The sequence below is a fragment of the Acanthochromis polyacanthus genome, chromosome 1 (assembly GCF_021347895.1).
Source record: "Acanthochromis polyacanthus isolate Apoly-LR-REF ecotype Palm Island chromosome 1, KAUST_Apoly_ChrSc, whole genome shotgun sequence".
Classification (NCBI taxonomy): Eukaryota; Metazoa; Chordata; class Actinopteri; family Pomacentridae; genus Acanthochromis; species Acanthochromis polyacanthus.
In genome coordinates, this window is record NC_067113.1 from 66,199,997 (window position 1) to 66,221,885 (window position 21,889).

Here is a 21,889-nt window from a genome sequence, read left to right on the forward strand (position 1 = left end):
AGAACATCTCTGTGTGAGTAGAAGAGACTCCTACTGGCTGTGTGGCACAGATCAAACAACAGTACAAGAACCGGCTCCACTTCATCAGCTGCTGTGGGGAATATTGCTTGTTTGCTAATCGGTTTGGGGTTCAAAGAAGCACAGCCACAAAAAGTGCATGTATGTGCTGTCAGGGACAAAGTTATCAGCTGCTTCATGAAGGCCTAAGACAAGAGGAAGTCTTCCCCAGACAGTATGTGTTTCTGTTACGTCACTTGGCAGAAGCCACACCTGAGGAAGTAGTCAGTAGAAATCAACTAATGGTGTTTACATAAGTATGGAAATCTACAATATACTTAAAAATCATGACCGGGAGGCTAAAGTCCACATAAACACAGTCATGAGTACTCCAAGTTTCATTGTGTCCTACTCAAACATAACTCTACAGCACTGATCTGTTTCCAGCTCTTCCAGCTCCAAATATTCGGATCTCAAAATAAATATTCTGATAAAACCTTAATGACCGACTATTCGGGTGCAGCCCTAAAGGACTCCTTATACAGAATGTGATCGAGCCCTTATTTATTTGAATGATGGATAAAATAAGTACCTTCTCAATTTGCAGTACTGCAGTTTTGCAAACCGATGCAGTGGTGGGAGAAGCATGGCTGCGGCTACAGACCTGTATTTCCTGATGAGGTATCTGCAGTGGCGGAGCAAGTACTCCTTGGAGGGCCGACACAGTTTAAGGGACCAGAAGTCATCCAGGCGCATCTTCGGAGAGCAAGACTTGCCAGGGTTTCCACCAAATAGGTAATGCACCTGGAGACACACAGGAAACAAAACAACTGATGAAATCTTCTGCTGCACACACCCTAAATACCCACAAAGTCACACTGAAAAATCCCCAACAAAATGCAGAAGATTTACACCACTCACATCGGGCTCTGTGAGTTTACAGAATTTATTGCAGGAAAAAAATATTGGTGTCAAAATTCAGAATGACAGAATGACATGAAATGTCTTTATACTGCCTTTTTTTTAAAAAAAACAACAACAACAAAAAAAACTATGTTGTGCATATGTTTAAAGGAGACTTTTTAAACAGTTATCCTATTTTAGGCTATTGCTCGTGACCTGTAACCAATCAGACTGAGACCACAGAGAGGTGACAACAGACAGAGGCAGCAAGGCCAAAACAGTGCATTTACATTAACCCTTTAAGCTTCAGTCAATTCCAGCCGTTTTCAGTACAAAAAAATCGCTAATATTCTATTTTTAAATAAAAAAAATTACGAAAAATACAGGGAATATTGGACGCACATCGCGAGGTGCATTTCCTTGAAAACGACCGATTCGTGGATTTTATACCGACTTCAGGACATGTTTTGGACAAAATAGTTTACTGGCTTGTGTCATCTGGATGTAAAAGGTTGGATCATGGCCGTTTTTTGTGGAACATTTTTTTCTGTGTGTAATAATGAACCCGGAAACGTGAGTCTTGCTGTGTGCGTTGAAGCCGTGTATAGAGAACGGATGGATGAATATTTGTTTTTGTCGGACAAATGTGTTTTTCTCACCAGCTGTAGTAATCACATCTGAAAGTGGTTTATACCGGCGGATTCATGAGAATCTAAGCTTTCCATCGGCATGTAGTGTTTGTATAATCGGGTTTGCAGCCGTCGGACATTCTTGAAATTCCTATGCAAATTAGTAAGTGTACCGCCGGTGGTACACCTACTACGCACTGAAGCGTAAAGGGTTAATCTATCTGTTAAAAACCACTATACCAGTAATCAGAAAAAAGCTAAATATCAGATGTGATAATTGGTTGACCATAAGAAGATTTACTGTTACTTTACAACAGAGTCAAGTGATTCTGCTATGAAAGTATTTTTGATCTTCTGATCTAGCTCAACGCAAGCAAGCCAGAAAAAAAACTATCCTAAAAGTACTGACCCCAGCAGCGGCAAAGACCACCAGGGTCAGGATTAGATTCTAGAAAAGCCTATTTCTGGCTTCCCCGGCTTCCTGCAAACTTTCTCTGTGTCTATCTGTTGCCATAACAAAGCCAAGCTAACGTTCACAGTACGAAATGAAACTTTATACTTCCTTTAGAATTTGCACTTGAAAATTCTTCATTTTAAAGCAGTTTCTAACATCAAACAACCAAAAACACATCATAAAGCGTTGAGCTTTGTTGTACGTCGTTTAACATCAAATGTGTGGCAAAGAGGAAATGACTATTTCAAGTAAGGTAATAAACATAACAGGACTGACCCTGAATCAGAATTTTGTCAGTCGATTCAGGATGATTCAAGCATTTATTTATTCCTTTTTGCTTTGTTCTGTAGTTGGCAGACTTGTGGCTCTGTCTGACCTCTGGCCCAGCTCTAGATGGTGATCTTTGTCCTCTACAATAATGACAGGGAGGCAGAGAGGCACCGTAGTAACGTCGTATGGACCAGTCCCTCATTTGCTTCATTTTAGGGCAACGACCACTATACGTACACATTGAAAAGCTGTTACACTAAACCGTCAGTCTATCTACACACTTCACGTCTGACCAAAGCCCTGTTCGCATGCATGTGCATGTAATGGTACTTCTTTGATGCACGTGAGTGGCTTCTTTCCCACACCACAGGGCATACAGGACACACAAGTCACCCACAACACTGTGTCCCTGGCAGGCAAAGGCTCGGGTGGTAGGAAGAGCATCACTCCACCTCAGGTTTCACAAGTTAACCACAAATTTAGCGCATGTTGTCCCGTGGATAAAAGAATGCTTCATTTAAAGAAGTTATATGATGGGTCTTAGACTGATTCTTCTAAGTCTTGACATTTAGGGAGTACCCCTTAACACTAGAAGTGACATTCAGTGGTTTGTCCAGAAAGAATTTTTCTGTTTTACTGTGAACAACGCAGCCACATAACGCTTACTCACGTTTCTGGCCTCAGTATTTGCAAACAACTGTGGTAATTTAATAAAAAATAATTGTTTAAAAGACAAAGTTGTTAATTCTAATTTGGCCCTTTCAAAAGGACACTGTGCTCTCACGAAGCTCCCACGAACATTGTAACGCATGAATAATTGAATTTGTGCTTTTGTTTCTGACGTTAAAATTTCAAATTCCAACAGAAGCTGAGCCACAGCCAGGCTTTTCATTTCCTCCACGTTCTGATTTGCAACTTCTGTACTCCGTGATTTGTAAAGAGTGATAAGTCCAAAGCTGTCCACCATGTTGTACTTCATTCTATGATCATTTGGCAGCACTAATGAGGGGAACACCCTCATTTTAGCTGTCAATAGAAGAGAGTCAGGTGTGTGAAAGAGTAACAGAGAGATGGCTACTTGTCTCTAACTGAATACAGTTTTGAGCATTTTATAGTGTCACTGTTTTATTTTTTTGACATGAATACTGTGTGACACAGTGCGTGTGTGTATGTTACTTTGTGCATCTCATCGTAGACCAGCTGATGTGCAAAGCGTGGACACGGTTCCTCCTCCTGCAGAGCCTTGCTTGGGTTTTCTTTCACAGCCTGATCATTCTTATACACGCATGACCTGCACAGAAACACACATGAGAAAAGCGAGGGAGGAAGCAGATTTACATTAGTGACAACAAGAAACTGAGCACTTCCTGTAGCCCTCAAGGAAAAACTATTCGACAAATGCAGTTTGTACAAACAGAAACACACGTTTGTACTTTTACCTTTGTCGGGACAATCTGTGTCATCATGCATTCATTAGCCCTTTATAAAACCCTAATCTAAGCATGATGCAAACCTGAATCATGAAACCAAGTCTAAACCCTTAAACAGCCCTTTGAAGCGATCTTAGACAGTGAGGATCAGCAGAAATGCTCCCACTCCACAGTCTAAAACTGAATGTGTTCATCACAAAGAAGAAGCACAGGTTCACATTAGGCTGTTAAGTGTTTCACAGTCTTATTTGACTGGACACCGAGTACAAGAACAGTAACTGAAATCAATGTACTGGAACAGTGACGGCTGCAGCATGACAGCTTGTTCTTTGACAAACACCAATCCACATATGACACACACACAGACACACACAGGGAACAAGCAGTTCCCTGGTAGATGGCTGAGGGATTACCAGCTGTGTGTGGAGGTCCTGAAATGCTTTGACATGTCACAGTCTGCAGTGCTGACATTTGTGTAAAAATGTTGTGAGTGTGAGGAGCATGTGCGTATGCATGTACTCTTTGCTATCTGTTGTGGTGAAGAGCTTGGCTACAAAGAGCTGGCGTGTGTGAAAGTGCTTCCTGCGAGTGTTGTTGTGGTTACGACCAGAGAAACATCGCAGCAGCACAAAGTGTGTGTTTATTTGTCAGTCTGCCTCCTACCAGTTATTGCGGGCGATGTCGTAGATCCAGAAGGAGTTGCGAACGTTCTCCTCACGTTTGTCCTTGTCTTTGCTGAGGCCTGACAGGACGTGGATCTCGTTGAGTTCGGGGTCAATAGTAGCTCTCTGGGTAAAACCAGTCATAGGAACTGCAAAAGAGGAAACAACAAATAAATCAACAGGGAGCTCAACTCAGATATAAACATTTATCTCTACAGGTCTGATTCAGCTGCGATAAGGAAATAACACCGAGTACAAGTCATGCATGTCAGCATTTCTGATTGGCTTTGGGGGAGGAAAAGTGTGCAAATGTAGACATGAGTTTGACGAGTTCAATTAATAATAAAACTTTCTTGTCCTCAACATGAAAAAACAGTAAAGCAGCAGACAGCAGTATTCGAAGCTATCAGAGAAAACTTCTTGATAACATAGCAACGTGCCACCATGGCAACAAGAACCAACAGAACGAGCGAACAGAATGCAAATTCAGCTTGGTGTGATGAGAAACAGAGACACACAGTGTTGTTCTGCCGTGATTACTGCAGACTGGAGGCCGGCGGTGGGTACAGCAAGGCACTGAAACAACAGGGATGAGGGTCTGTGTGGTCAGTGATCAGATGAAAACATGCAGGAGAACAGGGAAGACCAAAGGCCGTCCTGGAAGTGGAACTATCAAATGATGTGCAAATAAAACGGCAGAACATGGCCCTCATTGTGTACATGAGACTCTTACTTGAATATGTTAAACAGCATTTATAAATGTGGACTCCACATTTTGGTGTCCAATTACACTAAAATTCCCTGTAGTTTAACTGACAGACCAGCTCCACATCGGTTCATCAGAAACCAAAAACAAAGTGCAGACAGCTCCTATAGCTCAGCACAGCAATGCTGAAGACTGAACCCATTTCCAGCAGTCAAACCGAAACAGTGCATTTTGCATTTCCCATGAATTGTGCACACAGAGGAGGAAGCACAACGAGCATGAAATTCATGATACGCTGCCAGCAGCTCGGCACTCAACTGACTCAGCATGAGAGCTGCTGTGGGGATCCACTGCTTTAAATGCAGGATAATGATTTAAAATTCTAACTATTGAGACTGAATCTAACAGCTGTAAGGCTATTTGATAAAATAAGTTATTAATGTTGGTTTTACACTAATAACTCAGATGGATGGGGAGACATATATAAGGTACTACTGTTCTAAAGTTTGGGGTCACCCAGACAATTCCATGTTTTCCATGAAAGCTCACACTTTTATTCATGTGCTAACATAACTGCACAAGGGTTTTCTAATCATCAATGAGCCTTTCATCAGCATTAGCTAACACAATGTAGCATTAGAACACAGGAGTGATGGTTGATGGAAATGTTCCTCTGTACCCCTATGGAGATATTCTATTAAAAATCAGCCGTTTCCAGATAGAATAGTCATTTACCACATTAACAATGTCTAGAATGGATTTATCATTCATTAAATGTTATCTCTACTGAAAAAAACTGCTTTTCTTTCAAAAAATAAGGACATTTCTAAGGGACCCCAAAATTTTGAACAGTATATGCATTTCTTAAAACAAGGGTTTTGCATCATCATTCTACAAAAAAAAAAAAATTCCACATATTAAAGATATGAAAGCAAAAACAGACATACCATCAGCATCAAGAGGTGAGGGAATCATATGTGGATTTTGTTTGACTTCATTGAAAAAAAAAAACGGATTTTCTTTAAAAAAAATAAGGACATTTCTAAGTGACCCCAAACTTTTCAACAGTACTGTATTTAATGCAGTGATCCACTTTGACCTTAACAATAAACATGAAGCATAATCATCACGTTTTTGACAGTGAAAACTGAATATAAAACTAGAATTCAGTGAAGCTGTTGCATTGAACTAGATTAATCAGAACAGGCACCTTCTTCCATAGTCCAGCTGTGACATTCACATGCACATTGGAGGGGCTTTCATAGCAGTTTTCACAATCAGCATTAAGATTTTCAACCATTTGTGGTACAGTAGCCCTGCTGTTGGATAAGAATACAAGAGCCAGTCTTCACTCATCACAAACATCAGTGAGCCTTGGGCACCCATGAACCTGTTACTGGTTCACTGGTGGTCCTACCTTGGACCACTTTAGGTTTGAACCAGTGTATAATGGAACACTCTACAAGACCTGCTGTTATGGAGACTCTCTGACCCACTCATCTAGCATCACAATTTGGTCCTTCTTCCAAAACATCAACTTCAAGAACTGTTCGTCTCATGCTTAATTAATACAGGGTTTCTGCAGAAATCAGCCAGTCAGATTTAATGCTTTTTAATGCCATACTGTAAAATTTTTATGTCACGACCGTGAACTCAACAAATTACACGGGTTTGTTTTTGTTGTAAAAGATGATGTTTATATGAAAACTGTCCTTACATTTCTGAATCCGGAAACCACCCATGACCACTCACGAGCTGCAGTTATTCTCTGAAATCCATGTTTTCTAGCCATTCTTGCTTGATTTTGCATTTCCCCATTCCCCAGCTCTCCTCCACTTGGTCCAGCCTTCCGGCCACTTTCCAAACATGCAGTTTTTGGCCATTGTACCCCACCGGCCGGAACAATTGTCGCAATGCTTCAGCATGTTTATGCAGATGCACATATCTGACGAATCACAGTCTATAATTATATATTATTATTGTCAAAAACCTTTCTTGAAAACTGCAGAAAGAACTTTTAATGCCACTGAGAATTAAATTGAATAATTTTTAATGACAAGGCCTTAATTTTCGTAAAATTAACTTAATGACTATTAATGCTTTTTAATGCCCTGCAGAAACCCTGTAATCCCACCAACTGACAGGTGCCATAGTAATGAGAAAATCTGTCTCATTGACCTCAACTTAAAGGGGGCTGTAACGTTGTGGCAGACTGCACATCGGTCGCCCTGTTCTTTAAACATCAGCACTGGCAACTGAAAACTCATATTGGTGAACAACTATTATTGATGAGTAAGAGTTAGGGTTATTTAGTTCAATGATATAGTAAGACAAACAAGGGTTCAGTATTTTGATGTTCTAACAAAACCCATATGGTGAGATCAGACAGACAGAGCCCAGGCTGGATGGCAGACATCTGGGTTCCTAGACAGAGGCTGAGGTTACAGGTCAGCATGTGAGCACCAAGAGGACGAGCTGCTGCTGCTGCTGCTGCTGCTGCAGTGCTGAGCTCGGCCTGAGCCTCAGCAACAACCGCACACCAGATTGATTATGAAGCAGAGAGAAGAAAAGAGAACTGTTCAGGCTTGCTGCTTCCTTCCTGCCAAATCACATTCTGTTCTTTCTTGCTCTGTTTCACTTGCACACCCATTTGAATTGTTTCAGTTTCTTATCCCCCTACTATCACTTGGTCCAGATTCTCTCCTCCCTGCCTCCCTGGGTAGGACGGAGGTGAGTGGTGGGAAGACAGAGGTCTATTTATAATGGGTTTGAGGTGGAGCTGGGACTGCGGCAGAGATTTCAGTCAATCTGGCAGGAAGTGTCTGACTGCTGCCGGAGATCTTGAACCAAAGAATCTGTCACCTCTCCTCTGACAGAGGCGCAGAAGCCAACAGAACCCATTAGACTCTGCAGAAAAGATGTCTGCCATGATCATGAACCGTTATTTATTTTATCTGATGGAGCCACTGGCTGAGTAAAACAATATCTACAAGGCTATGGCTCAGCTAACCAAAAACACAGCCACAGGAGTCAGGTGATGCCAAGTGAAACTGGATATGTATGAGCGCAAAATACACCGATACCAGAGGTCAGAAAGCATGTTCAAGGAGTGACTATCATTATGAATCAGCCATGTTTCACAAAAGAAAAAAGAGCATTAAGGATAGAAACAATACAGAACAACAAAGTGATAAAAATTCACTTGTTAGTCATTGTCTGTGTTTAACCACAAATTGAAAAGGGAGAAATAAACAAGTTCTAGCCAAAGGACAAACCAGCAGATAAGGTATTAACAAAGAGAAAGCACCAAGTAATATCCTCAGCTCCTGCTAGGTTGGAGTGATTTAAAAATGTGTCTATTTTCCAAGATATGAACACTTGAATAAATAAATATCTGAAGATGTATAAAATCAAAACAGCAAGACACTGTACTGTAGAGTGTCTATCCTTGTTCCTCAATGAATAAAATCAATCTTATTTGTTGAATTGTCAATTAAATCAAATGTAGTTGGTTCCCAAAAACTGTTTCATCTTGTGGGTGAATTTGTAAAACACTCGTAGTAAAACAACAGGTTTCTACTTGATTTTTCTGAAGCAACTGGACTCAGCAGTATCTTACGAAGGCTATAGATTAAGAAAGGATTTCATTTAACTGATGTTTAACATGTTTACAGAGTAAAATGATGCAGACCAGAGATTTTTCAGTCACTCTAGCCAGGTGCTTCTCAAAAGGACTTCTTGGGTTCCTCTCTATAATATTAAACCTTATTATGTGAATTATGTTGTAAATTGGTGCTATGTAAATAAAATATAACTGAAAGGTATCATTTGTGAAGGAAACCACAAAATTCCAGTAGTGTTGTTTTGCATAACGTGAACCCACAGAGCAGTAGCAGTCTGAAGATCTTAGCAGTGAATGCGGCGAAGCCGCTGCCCTTCTGGAGAGCTAATTGTGCATCATTAACTGTGATTTTTCACAGAAAGCAACACATACAGCTGTGTGGAATCACATCAAACACTGTGAACTGCATAATGTCTGAAGAAACAGATCACTGGTTCTCTGATTTGTTTCTGAACGTGTCTGGGGCAGACAGAGGTAAAGTTAGCTCACTTTAATCAAGGTAACAGTTTAATTCTAGGCGTGCAATGGTACACAACATTTGTGACACACACACCCCTTTCTCTCTGCTACGAGCGTCAAAACACCAGTATGGACTGACAATATGTGGACATGAAAGGAATGCACATAAATTAAGGAAATAACATAAATAAAATACAATTATTCTACATCTTCATGCATACATTCTTTATCTTATGTCCTATTCACTATTTCAAAGTGTTCATGCTGTATATCCATTATCAATACTGCTATACAGCTCATACTGTTTATATTGTCATTAGAGCTGGGACTTTATCGCGTTAATTTTGATTAATTAATTACAGAAACAAACTAGAAAAGCACTCAGAGAGTGCAGACCTCCGCCAAGGATAGAGAGGAAAACAGGAAACCCATGCAGTAAAGGAACAATGAGCTGGAATCAAACCTGCGTCTCTGACACAGTTCTGTTTATGAATCACCTTCTTAACCAGTTGAGCTATCTGGACTAGGGATGGGAATTTCGACTAATTTCTGAACCGACTAGTCGCTAATTTTATTGGCAACTAGTCAGTTCGGAAAACTTGCAATTTAACCCTTTAAGCGCCAAAGTCACAATATTGCGACAAGCAACATTGCTGAACATAACAAGCCATAGCTTCAAATATACTGCCTCATGTGCCTCATGTACTGTACACCAGGAGATGGCGGACATCTGGAAATCTAAACATCAGTTGTGGGCGTGTTTTCATTCAAAGTTTTGGAGTTTACAGATTTTGAAAACCGAGGAGACGAGACTCGCTGTCGGAACATATCAGAGCGCAAGACGGCACATTTTAAAGTGAGAAAACTCCCCATACCGAGAGGTCTGATCAACGCTGGCAAAATACTTTGTGAAGTAACCCCAATTTAATTTGAATCGAAAAACTTTACTTATTGTTTCAAATCTTGTTTCAAAAAACACGGTTTTTGAGTTCTATCAATGACTGTAAAATTTCAGAGAACACAAAAGTATCCTTTATGTTAGTTATTGATGGTCTAATCTGCCTTATAAATCTGACCTTTTGATACAGTTACAGTGCAGTTCAAAGTGCTTCACAAAACTGATAAGCCACAAATAAGGCATAACTAGAATTCAAAACGAGGCCAAACACAAGGAAAGCTACTTTCACTAATATCCTATCCTATCCTATAACTAATAAGGCCAAGTAAAAAGATGACTTGAAATTGAATTTCTGTGTGTTACAGCCACTCATTGTAAACTCTTTAACTAAAACAACAATATCAGACTGACAACTGCAGTATCCTAAGTCAGTGCACCCCATCAGTTCAGAGAGGTTTAGGTTGTCCAGTGTTCTTACCCATCCCTGAGTCCTTCTTAGTGCCATCAGATATGATCTCTACGTGGTCTCCGTCCACATCGTAGCTGAAGAAATCATTGAGGTATGTCTTCGACCTCTGACCCCCAAACACATAGAGACAACGATTTCTCTGGTGGTCAAATAAAGAAAACACTTAGTCTGGCAGGATTACACTCAGCAGCAGAAGTAACAGATCTGAACACAACATCTGCATTCACACTCACAGTGTGGAAGAGCATACAGTGCCCGATGCGGGACTGGACATCTTCTGGCCCAGCGTTGCATGAGTCCTCCCGCAGGAGGCTCCACGTCCCGCCCTGGCAGTGGTAGGCATACAGGCCACTGAACTGCGGCTCTGACGTCCGGCTGTCCTCTACGCTGCCGTTACACGTCAGGATCCGACCGCCGAATGTGTAGATCATGTGTTTCTCTGAGTCCATGCACATCTGCAGGAAGCGGAGCGGGAAGAGGACAAAAGGGGCAAGAAGCAGAGGACACAGGAAGAGGTTCAGGTCAGAGAGAAGCTGAGGAAAGGATGTAACAGACAGCAGCAGGAGTTTGTGATTTCCACTGCTTAATTACAGTATTTGTCTATATGTATAAAAATATGTGATAGTTTCTACATATGCTTTATGTTTCACTGATTAAGTTATCTAAATGAGCATCTTTGACACAAGCATGTTCTGGTTGGTTGTGTTTTTGCATGTATTTAATCTGCAGTGTCAGACATTTACTTGTTTGACCATGCTGCCTTCCCATTTGAGAAGATGAACAAATGACACAAATTTTTCAAATGCAGTTTAAATAATTTCAAGTTTATAAGGTAGACCAACTAAAAACTAACAGTCTCCAATCCCTGAAGGTTGTAGGAGTCCTTTATCAAAATCATTTCGGATAATTAGGATTTAGAATTTAATAGGATCACTTCACTTTACCTGTTGAGGAACCTGCTTGGATGGAGAGTCTTAACAAACCGCAGTAATGAACTGTACTCAGCTAGTGCCAGTTTCACAGCCTGTGTGTCAAAAGTGTGTGTGAGGTCTGGCTTTGCAGCTACCTGGTGGTCAAACACCAACTTTGGCCCTCCGTCAGCCGACGTGTCTTCACTGAGTAGTGTCCAGGTGTTGGCATCAATGTCATAGCGGTAGAAGTCACTCTTCAGAGACTTGCTGTTCCTGACGCTGGAGTCCAGGTAGCGGCCCAGTGTGTAGATCTGACGTCGCTGCGAGTCGATGCACATTTTGTGGCACGAGCGAGCACTAGGACCACTCTGATTCATAGACAGCAAACAGGCTTACATAGCTTTTATGAACATATGATTAGTGTCATAAAGTAGTGACTATCTTGAGCAGTGTGTCTGTTAAGAGTCAGTGTCTAAAGAGGAGACTGTAAGAACTATTCACAAATATTTAAACCACCAACAATTTAAGCAGCTCATGGAGGCTACCAATCAAACCAATATTTGGAAAAACAGCCAAATGTTTTTCCTGAGTCGTCCTCACCTCTTTCTCAGTGTCTCTGGAGATGCAAGCCCACTGGTTCTCCTGCACACTGTAAGCCCAGAAATCAGCCAGGTCCTGTGTGCCGTCCCAGCCTCCAAACAGGTACACCGTCTCTGCAGGGCACAGACTCTGCTTGGTAAGAGGGCAGACTGCCGCTACACAACAATGATTCTTTTCCCTTCATATGCTTTCTTTTTTTTTTTAAAGTACTCCCAGAATCAGGTAAACTAGGACACCTCTACTATCTAAGTCAGCAGAAACTGTCACACACTGAAGCAGCTACTTTGAATAAGTAGATGAGGCTTCTGTTTCAGTCCAGGACTAAAAGAGAACACAACAATTCAGCTATGTCCTCAGACATAAAGTATCATTATTACTGTACAACATGCTACAAATCTGCTAGTATTCAATTTGTTGGACGACATACTAACCTATGATGTTTTTGTCATATTTTGGACCACATACTAAAACATACTAAAAAATTTCAAAGTGATCCAGAATCCAGGATCCTTTCCGGATTGCCACCAAAAATAAATCAGCTCTTCCTCTTACCATAGTCTACATCCCCTCAAAATTTCATGTGAATCTGACCAGGTGTTTTTGACTTATCTTGCTAACAGACAATGTTACAGGCAGCATAACGTTCTCCACGGCTTCTCCAGACCCTTTCATGTCTGTCACATGTGCTCAGGGTGAACCTGCTCTCATCTGTGAAAAGCACAGGGCACCAGTGGTGGACTTGCAAATTCCTGTGTTCTATGGCAAATGCCAGCCGAGCTCCACGGTGCCGGTCAGCGAGCACAGCGGACACTAGAGGACGCTGGGCCCTCAGACCACTCTCATTACATCTCTTTCTGATTGTTTGGTCAGAGACATTCACACCAGTGGTCTGCTGGAGGTCATTTTGTAGAGCTATTGCAGTGCTCACCCTGTTCCTCCTTGCTCAAAGGAGCAGATACCTGTCCTGCTGATGGGTTTTATGCAATACATCCACACAGGCGACTAGGCTTGGACCATATTGTCATAGTTTATACCATTATTAAGAGATCCCAAAGATCCATTACGGAGACACTATTGACATTATAGACTGTTTTGCATGAGACATGTCACCAGAGGTCAGTCCTGATGCAGGCAGCTGGCAGAACAGCAGAGCTAAGAAAGAAATCCTGACCAATGGTGGGAATACAACACCCACTTTCTGGGAACACTTAAAGGTGGGGCTATCTCAAGACTGGCAGACTGCTACTGTCACGTGGCCTAAAATGACAACAGTTAAGATCCAAACTTAAGTCTTCAACACAAACACCTACAAATCACTGTGTGACATCACTACGCCCATTTTTTATACACGTCTGTGGTCCAAGTAAGGGATGATCCAAAGGTTTTTGAAAAGCTTAAGTGTATGGCTGTATTGTATGTATGTGTTGTGTGTGTGTGTATGTGTATTGTATGCTATTTAATTATATAATTTTCAGTTGAAGGTAGGTTTATTACTCCGCCAAGTTATATGACTTAGCATACGTTCGTCTGTCTGTTCGCAACATCACTCAAAAACAGACAAACAGATTCGAAAGAAATTTTCAGGAAAGGTCCGAAATGTCACGAGGACCAAGTGATTAGATTTCGGCAGTGATGCGACTTAAAGTTTGGATCCACTGACTGCGAGACAGCAGCACGGCGTCACTGTAACCATGACAACAAGCAAACCCTACGTCAGCTGCCTGCTGATGATCACGTGATTGTGATCCTGCTACAAATCCACAGCTGAGGACCACAAATTTTTTTGAAATATTTCATCCGTCGGAAATCACACAACGACTGAGCAGCCTCTGAGTGCTTTTATTCTTTGAACATTAGTATGTTCATTACAGCCTATTTCTACTTCCTGAATTTATAATTGCATATTTCAACAGCATTTTGCAATCAAGTTATGTGAAAACAGAATACTAAAGAATTCCTTTAGTGGTGAAGCAGGAAAAATTTTTTTTGAGGCAGGAATGATGATGGTTGTTCATTTTGGGCTGCTGACGATGGTTAACATGAGGCACACAGCTAGATCATAATTTAGGTAAAAATTATTCCAGCAAGATTCGTCAAAGGAACTAAACTGTACTAGACATGAAATATAGGATGTGAATAAATGGATACTTCAAAATTTTATTGTAGACCGACATAAAATAAAGCAACGATTGAGTCTTTCTTGGTAACCAGATGTGGCTCTTCTTGACTGACAAACAGAAAGGAAACTAAGGAATTTGATATAAAGCTAATGTACCATTAAAAAGAATTAAGCAATATGAAATTTGGCAATCAAGCAGACTTCAGTTTGTGAACCTATAAAACATGCCTGGACTAGCCCCAACCCGATCCCATGAGCAGCCTTGGTTCATTCCTTTTTGGACGATCTTCTGCCTTTCAAATCCTGATTCTTCTTTGCAACACACCCTCCCCACCCTCTGTCATTTTAAAATATGAACGTCTGAGAAAGGGTAAGTCATAAGGTTGCAAAAGAGAACAAGCAACCAACAGTTTATGCATTGTGATATACTACTTCTAAGTAATAAGCTGCTCTCTCTGCTATGAAAACATCACTGTTGGGTCCAAAATACAGGCCACTGTGGCTCGAGGGCAGATGGGAAGATTGGGAAAGTTGTGACTTTGTATCAGATACTCATGTAGGTAGGGAAATAAGTGATGCCAATACTGAGGCAAATTCGCAAAACAGTAACAAGTCTGTAAAGTCTGAAGTATATCTGCTGAGCCCGACTGGCTAATGATCAACAACTGAGGCCATTTGTGCTAAGGCATAAGCAAGAAACTGCATTTTTGCATGGCTGTAACTGTGCCTGTCAGTGATCAGTGCTTTGGTAATGTTTGACGTCTAAGAGGGCGATGGACCACATGTGTGACTGCTGGGCCTACAGTAGTAGATAATGATCCTAGCAGCTTACATGAATTAAACACCTGAATGAAAACGATTCCTGCGGAGCACGATATGGTCAGGAACGGAAATAGTCTCAGAAGGGTACAGGGATTTATCATGAACGGTCCTATGGACCGCATCATTTCCAGCATGAGATCATGAAGTATAAGGCTCAATAAAGGGAAATCACTAATTCAGTGGCTTGTTTTCCAAAGCTGACGTCACATCGCTGAAATAAGCCCAGTAGACAAGCTTATGCATTTAAATGTTTAAAAGCAGACTTTGGTTCAGCAACAGCCAAAACAGGACATTACTACTGAGAATCAAAGTGGACCAAGCAAGAAGTGATTGGTTTGGGACTGAACTATTAAAGAAATAACAATAAAGATTTGAAAACCTTTGAAAAAAAAACATACCTGGCATCAAAACACATGCTTGATTCTGAACAGGTTCAACTGTCATTGTACTGAGACTTCAAAGAGGAGCCAAAGTGACAGGACCAGGGCAGAACAGGTTTGGCAACAAGGATCAGTTTAACCTCACTTCTCAAATTATGTAGTTGGTTGTGTTTTTCTTTTAATGGTTACCTTCTCTCTCTCATCCATTTAGTTAATATGCTTTCCTCAGTTCATACAATTATACACATAAACACAAGACTGTATTTGTCCCAAACATGTTCAGAACATGAGGTTCAGCTCAAGATGAGGCTTCCTCAATTCAGTAATTTCATGAATTACCGTCAGCAGTCTATTCGTGTCTACACACCAGAAAGAACTAGTCTAGGGCGTCAGTTTGGGAATGTTTGACAGCACGCAACTATATTAAATAATCAGCTAGGCATGTTTTCTTTTGGACAGTATGCAGCATGTAAAATGTTTTCATTTTGCATATGTCCTAAGGACTGTATTAGTTTTTGTTTTCTTTTTCTGTAAACATTTAGTAGTGTTTTCTTCACCATTATAAGACTTAAAGTCTTACATATAACTGTATGTTTTACTGTCCACGTCTTTTAATGTTGACTTTTAAGCTGGTAATACAAACAAAATTGCGCTATGTGACTGGTGAAAAGTAATTACATAATGACAATAAAGATTCTTGACTCTTAAATGCAGTTTCTAAGCATTTTCACAGTGCGTAAGCCAAATGAACATGCAAACTACATTGAGATGTTCTTCTGGTGTCATTATGAGCAAGCTGCAGCATCTCCTCTCTTTTTGAGTCACACCACACACAGAAAAGAGTCTTTGGTAGAGACAGTGAACCTAGGTAAGGTGAAGTGAAAATGACCAAAACATGACTTTGCTCTGGACTTTGAGTGCAATAAAACCTTGCAGCAACACATAGAAAAGTGACATTTTCAACTGCTTTGACTGCAGTCTACCATCCATCACCAGTACACAATACACCAGTTAATTGTGAACTGATACAAGCTCAAACAGAAGCTGTGTGTGTGTTGCCTGGAAAATCCAGACTGACTTTATTTATGTATTAATATAAATACAAATAAAGGCAGTCTGGCATTGTGATGATAGGAGACGATTTCAAAAAGGAGGGGCTAACGAATGCAGCTTGAACGAGAAAGAACCAATCAGCGTAACACGGATGCAGCCGAGAAAGCATTGCGGTGAATGATTACTGCCGTTTTTGTCACAAAAATCTGCGAATACATGGGATACTCTCAAGTACAACACTTATTTTTGAAAAGGCTACGCAACAAAAGACTCCTTCCGAACGATTAGCGGTGTTAGGAATAACTTTAAATCGGAGCCAAACCAAGTCGGTGCGTATGTGTAAAAGTTGCTTAAATTTACTCACACGTTTGGAACGGGATTTTCCTCAGTACAAACAATGGCAAGAAGCCGAAAGTAACGAGCCATCCACTGCCTCCTCATCGTCGGAAGATGACGCAGCATTAACTCCCACCTCCCGTGCTATGATTGGTCGTACCAAACTTTCCCAGGAGGGAAACGCGATTCAATTGCCCAATGCCAAACTGTTTCTCCTGTATCTCCTAACATGGAGATAGGAGATTACGTGGAGATTCAGTTTGGATTTTCCAAGCTAGTGTGTGTGTAGGGGAGCTGCTGGCTTAGCTTGCCATATATCTTAAAATGTGGCAAATTCTTATTATCACAGATACTGGCTGAGATAGCAAAATATAAATCAGTGACATCCATGCTGTGAATTTATTATCTTATTTCAACATTAACATTTTCAACAATGGCTAAAAGAGTAAGAAGCATCAATAAGATAAAGATAATAAATCCCAACAGTTTCTTTGTGGTTACACCCTGACTATGGGAAGATGAAGAAATCACAGTTCTAATCAGTTCACTCTAAGCCTTGTTTTACAATTGTTGCATTGTGATTGTTTTCTACCGCACACTGTGAATACGTAGGGATGCAGTGCTTACTTCATCTTCAATTTGTTTAATCTTTATGTGGCTAATGTCTTGAGTGTATGGTGAAGAACTACAACCTGAGTTGCATTTTTAGAAATGCAATGATGACAGGCCAGAAAGACATGAAAGTGCATTTTTTTTTTTATCAAATAACATCAGCCCCACAAACACCAACATCGCTACACACAACCATAGCACTTCAGTCTTCCAGAAACCTGCGGACAACCACAACTAATGTGACGATTTCTCCTTTTGCACTCAAAATCTATTTTTAACAAGTCACTCTCGAGGCCTAAGCACTTGGAAGACAAACCAGGCGTTGTGACACATGCTAGCTTTGTCCAGTAAAATCATTACTGTTCAGAAAATATGCTCAAAGTGACAAGCAACAAAATTAGAACCGGACGGACAATGACAGAATGACGGCAAAGAAGTCATTTGCAACAACTTGAATGATTTTACATTTAAAGCCATGCCTTCCTTGTGTTACATGTACATGCTCTTTGGCAAGAATTTCCACAGTAATCATAAAAGGAAAAAAATGTGAGAATTTGAATGGGATGAGGAACAGGGCAGGACTGTTAAAGTACAAAGAAATCCTTTGGTGTCTCCTGTATCAACTTGTTCTATTGACTCCTCCAACCAAAACACAGAGGTCAGTGTGTGCGGCCTGAGACACAGACCAGAGGGATGCAATGCTTTCTCCCAGCTCTGACACCAGTTACAGACACTGCATCACTCTTTCTCACATACACAAGCACACAATGCAGCCTTTTGTTTTTCTGATAGCCAGCGGGGAAGTACACCACCAACAGTCGCCAGATACAGAAAAAAAACAATAGTTATGTGTCTCTGTCAAAGCAAAGTTGTGATTTATGTGCTTTTAAAAGAGAAATGCCCTCTGGATGGCTTTCTTTTGAAGGCGATTGGCTGGAGGTGGAGGGGACGAGGAGGGAGGGTTAATTTGATTAAACAGCAATAGAGCTTTGCGTTCTGAGTCTGAGTAGGAGGATGTGAGTCATAGCCAAGTCATAACACTGGCTGCGTGGGTCTCACCAGTCTGGACGTCAATGACCATTTGATGTCCTCCCCTCATCCCTGGCCTGTTGTCATCGCCGTCACCTGCAAAGAGGAGAGGAGGGAGGAGACAAGGACGGCGTGTGAGCGTGGGATGGGTGGAGGATGACGCAGAGGAAAGCGAAGGAATGGATAATGTGAAATGGGTGGAGCCGAAGGGAAACAAAGGGTGAAGGCAGTGTTTTAGAATCAAGGCCACAGAGGCTTCAGAATGTACTGAAATGTTTGAGTCACAAATGGGGAGTATCTCCCACGTGAATAGATGATCTCACTGTTCATGTCGTCTCGGTTGATTTCTTGGGCGCTTGTACCTTTGTTGCATTTTGGGATGATCTGACTCCACCTGGGCTTGTACTCCTGCTGGCTGATATACTGGTTAAACAAACCATCTAACAAGGAGAGAAGAGATTCAAATATTGCAAAATGGCCATTTGAAGGAAACAAGCTTAACTCAATTATTTGTACTCCACACCTCAAAAAAATCATTAAACAACCTGGCACTCAGCAGTGGTGCTCATGTTTAGTACGTTACCTCTCACAGCTTTGTCTATGAGCTCCTCACAGGCGTCGAAGTCTCCTTGCAGCACCAGCCGGTCGTGCAGGTGGGTGAGCATGGGGTGCTCCAGTGCTATCCGAGTCTTCTTCTGCAGCGACTCGAAGGCCTCTGTGTAGTTGTGTTGTCGGAAGTGTTTGAGGCAAAGGCGGATGGCTTCCTGTTCTCTGTACTGTAAGGATACCAAGAAGAGGAAGCAGAGGGCTCAAATCAATACACAAAGTTTTTACAATCCAAACCAGTCAGACAGGCAACTTCTGAACCTGGGTGACAGTAAATAGAAGAACCCAAATATGGAAAGCACCAAATGATGCCACCAAACACCTGATTAACATCTGAGATGTGCTTGCTGACTCTTCATGAGGTTGACCCTAAACTGGTCAAAATGTTGTGTTAGTAATTTACAGGTCTTTATTTAGGTTAATGTCCTATGGACAGTTTAACCCGTTAAGCTTCAGTGTACCGCCGGCGGTACACCTACTAATTTGCATAGGAATTTCAAGAATGTCCGACGGCTGCAAACACGATTATACAAACTCTATACGCCGATGGAAAGCTTAGATTCTCATGAATCCGCCGGTATAAACCACTTTCAGATGCGATTACCACAGCGGGTGAGAAAAACACATTTGTCCGACAAAAACGAATATTCATCCATCCGTTCTCTATACACGCGCTTCAATGCACACAGCGCGACTCACTTCCTGGGTTCATTATTACACACAAAAAAAAAGATTCCACAAAAAACGGCCATAATCCAACCTTTTACATCCAGACAACACAAGCCAGTAAACTATTTTGTCCAAAACATGTCCTGAAGTCGGTATAAAATCCCCGAATCGGTCGTTTTCAAGGAAATGCACCTCGCAATGCCCGTCCAATATTCCCAATATTCCGTAATTTTTTTATTTAAAAATAGAATATTAGCGATTTTTTGTACTGAAAACGGCTGGAATTGACTGAAGCTTAAAGGGTTAAGGATAATTTGATTTTTTATACTTTGGACTTTTGTCTGGGAACGATAAACATTCTCAGAAACAGTGTTCCTGCACCTCAGTATTTAAAGGGATCACGTTTTACACATCAGTGTTTACAAGGTGGTATCACTGTATATGTGAAAAGAAAACTGTGCAAAGCCTTTAGTATCATCAAAGATAAGACAAGATAAACTGTATTGATCCCACAGTGGGGAAAGTTCACCGTTACAGCAGCTCCAAAAAGAAAAGATATAAAGGCAGCACAAGAATAAATTAGAAACACACAGTGCAAACTTGCAGAGAATATTATATACGTAGGATAATTGTTTTTCAAGAAGACCATATATAAAAGGAAAGTGTGATAAATGTCCTAATGTGATGTCACTAGGAGCTAGCATTAGCTAGGGCAGGGGTGTCAAGATCCATTCCCGGAGGGCCACTATCCTGCATGTTTTAGATGTTTCCCTCTTCCAACACACCTGATTCAAATGATCAGACTCGTTATCAGGCTTCTGCTGAGCTTGATGATGAGCTGATCATTTGAATCAGGTGTGTTGGAAGAGGGAAACATCTAAAACATGCAGGATAGTGGCCCTCCAGGAACTGAGTTTGACACCCCTGAGCTAGGGTTTCTAGAGCTGAGCTGTGGATGTTGTGGTTCTGTGGTATAAACCTTAGTCATTCTGCAACTGAATAACCCCAGGATCTAGTCGTGACAAGGCAAAACAACAAACAGAATTAAAAGATATCTGATGTGTTTGTGGCCTCAAACAAACAGAGTCATCAATGTTAAAAATTGTTGGCATGCTCTGTTAGCTTGGTGAGTACGGTGCTCTTATTACCAGCAGGAATAATGTCCAAAAAATTAGAACAGTTTATCCTCCAAAATCATCTGCACTTATTGCTTAAAAGTTTGACATATTTAGCTAAATGAAAACAGGCTTTTATATAAGGATTCACTGACACAAACATAGACTCCTGTACAGCTTCTCATCTACAACTTCTGTGATGCAGCCCACCCCATACCACTTTACACCGAGCAGGTAGGTGGAGGAGTAGAAATGTCAGCAGTCTGGAGATATTTTAAGACGACAAAAGTAAAGTACAAAGTAGACTGCAAGCTCTGCTTTGGTAAATGATCAGGAGGCGGACTGAGAAACAGCTCATTTTCCTCAAGCAAAGAACTACAACATCTGAAATCCAAACAAACGCAGACCTTAAGGAGCTTAGGCATGCTAGCAGTAGAGCTGAAACTATTAATCAATTAACTGACTGTCAAATATTCATCAATGATTTTGATGATCAGATTATACAGTCGAGTATTTGTTTAAGAATGTAAAGCAAAAATTCTCAGATTCCAGTTTCTTAAATCTGGATGCTTTCTGGTTTGCTAGCTCTAGTGGCTAGATACCAGCACGACATAGCAATACCAAACTGTGCAACCAACACTGGAAAAGCAAGAGAAAATGTTAAGAGACCACCTGTGCACCGTAAAAATACCAGCAGCTCTTGTCCACAAATGAAAGTGATTTTGTTCATTATGGGTACTTGGGTATGGGTACTTCAGTACAGCATCATGTTTGAATGTATGCAGTTTAATAGTTTTATTGTGCAATCTGTCTGTTGTCAATAATCAGCTGGCATTAATTGGTAAACTAAATACATAACACACAGTTTTCTACCAGCGTTCTTGTCCAGCATGATTTCTAGTAGCAGCTTTTTTCCATCATAAATTTTTATGTTCCTCATTGTTCTCCATTAAAACAACCTGTTGACTGAGAGCAGCTGAACACCATTGGTTTATTTTTTGCAGAAAATGAATCAAATGATGTTTAAACACTCCTTTTTTTTGAAGCCTGTCAAGTGAAGTTAACAAAGTTGAAACCACATTACAACCTGTTAACTCTGACTGAGGGTTTAGTTTTTGTTAAGCTGACTTAAGGAAAG

At 40.9% G+C, this 21,889-nt stretch overlaps 1 protein-coding gene across 2 annotated transcripts in view; it reads right to left on the reverse strand.

Moving 5' to 3' along the window:
• The window catches only part of mkln1 (muskelin 1, intracellular mediator containing kelch motifs), a 44,502-nt gene that overhangs the window by 8,591 nt on the left and 14,022 nt on the right, over positions 1–21,889 (reverse strand). The window contains exons 6-15 of one of the 2 annotated variants that reach the window (XM_022215445.2): positions 18,945–19,137; positions 18,724–18,801; positions 18,392–18,457; positions 12,011–12,123; positions 11,566–11,778; positions 10,733–10,954; positions 10,509–10,638; positions 4,347–4,494; positions 3,430–3,544; positions 662–801 (exon numbers count right to left, since the gene is read on the reverse strand). In XM_022215445.2, the coding sequence (XP_022071137.1) occupies positions 662–801; positions 3,430–3,544; positions 4,347–4,494; positions 10,509–10,638; positions 10,733–10,954; positions 11,566–11,778; positions 12,011–12,123; positions 18,392–18,457; positions 18,724–18,801; positions 18,945–19,137 (1,418 nt within the window). Of the gene's footprint in view, positions 1–661; positions 802–3,429; positions 3,545–4,346; positions 4,495–10,508; positions 10,639–10,732; positions 10,955–11,565; positions 11,779–12,010; positions 12,124–18,391; positions 18,458–18,684; positions 18,802–18,944; positions 19,138–21,889 lie in introns of both variants that reach the window. The other variant, XM_022215444.2, reaches the window with a different exon arrangement.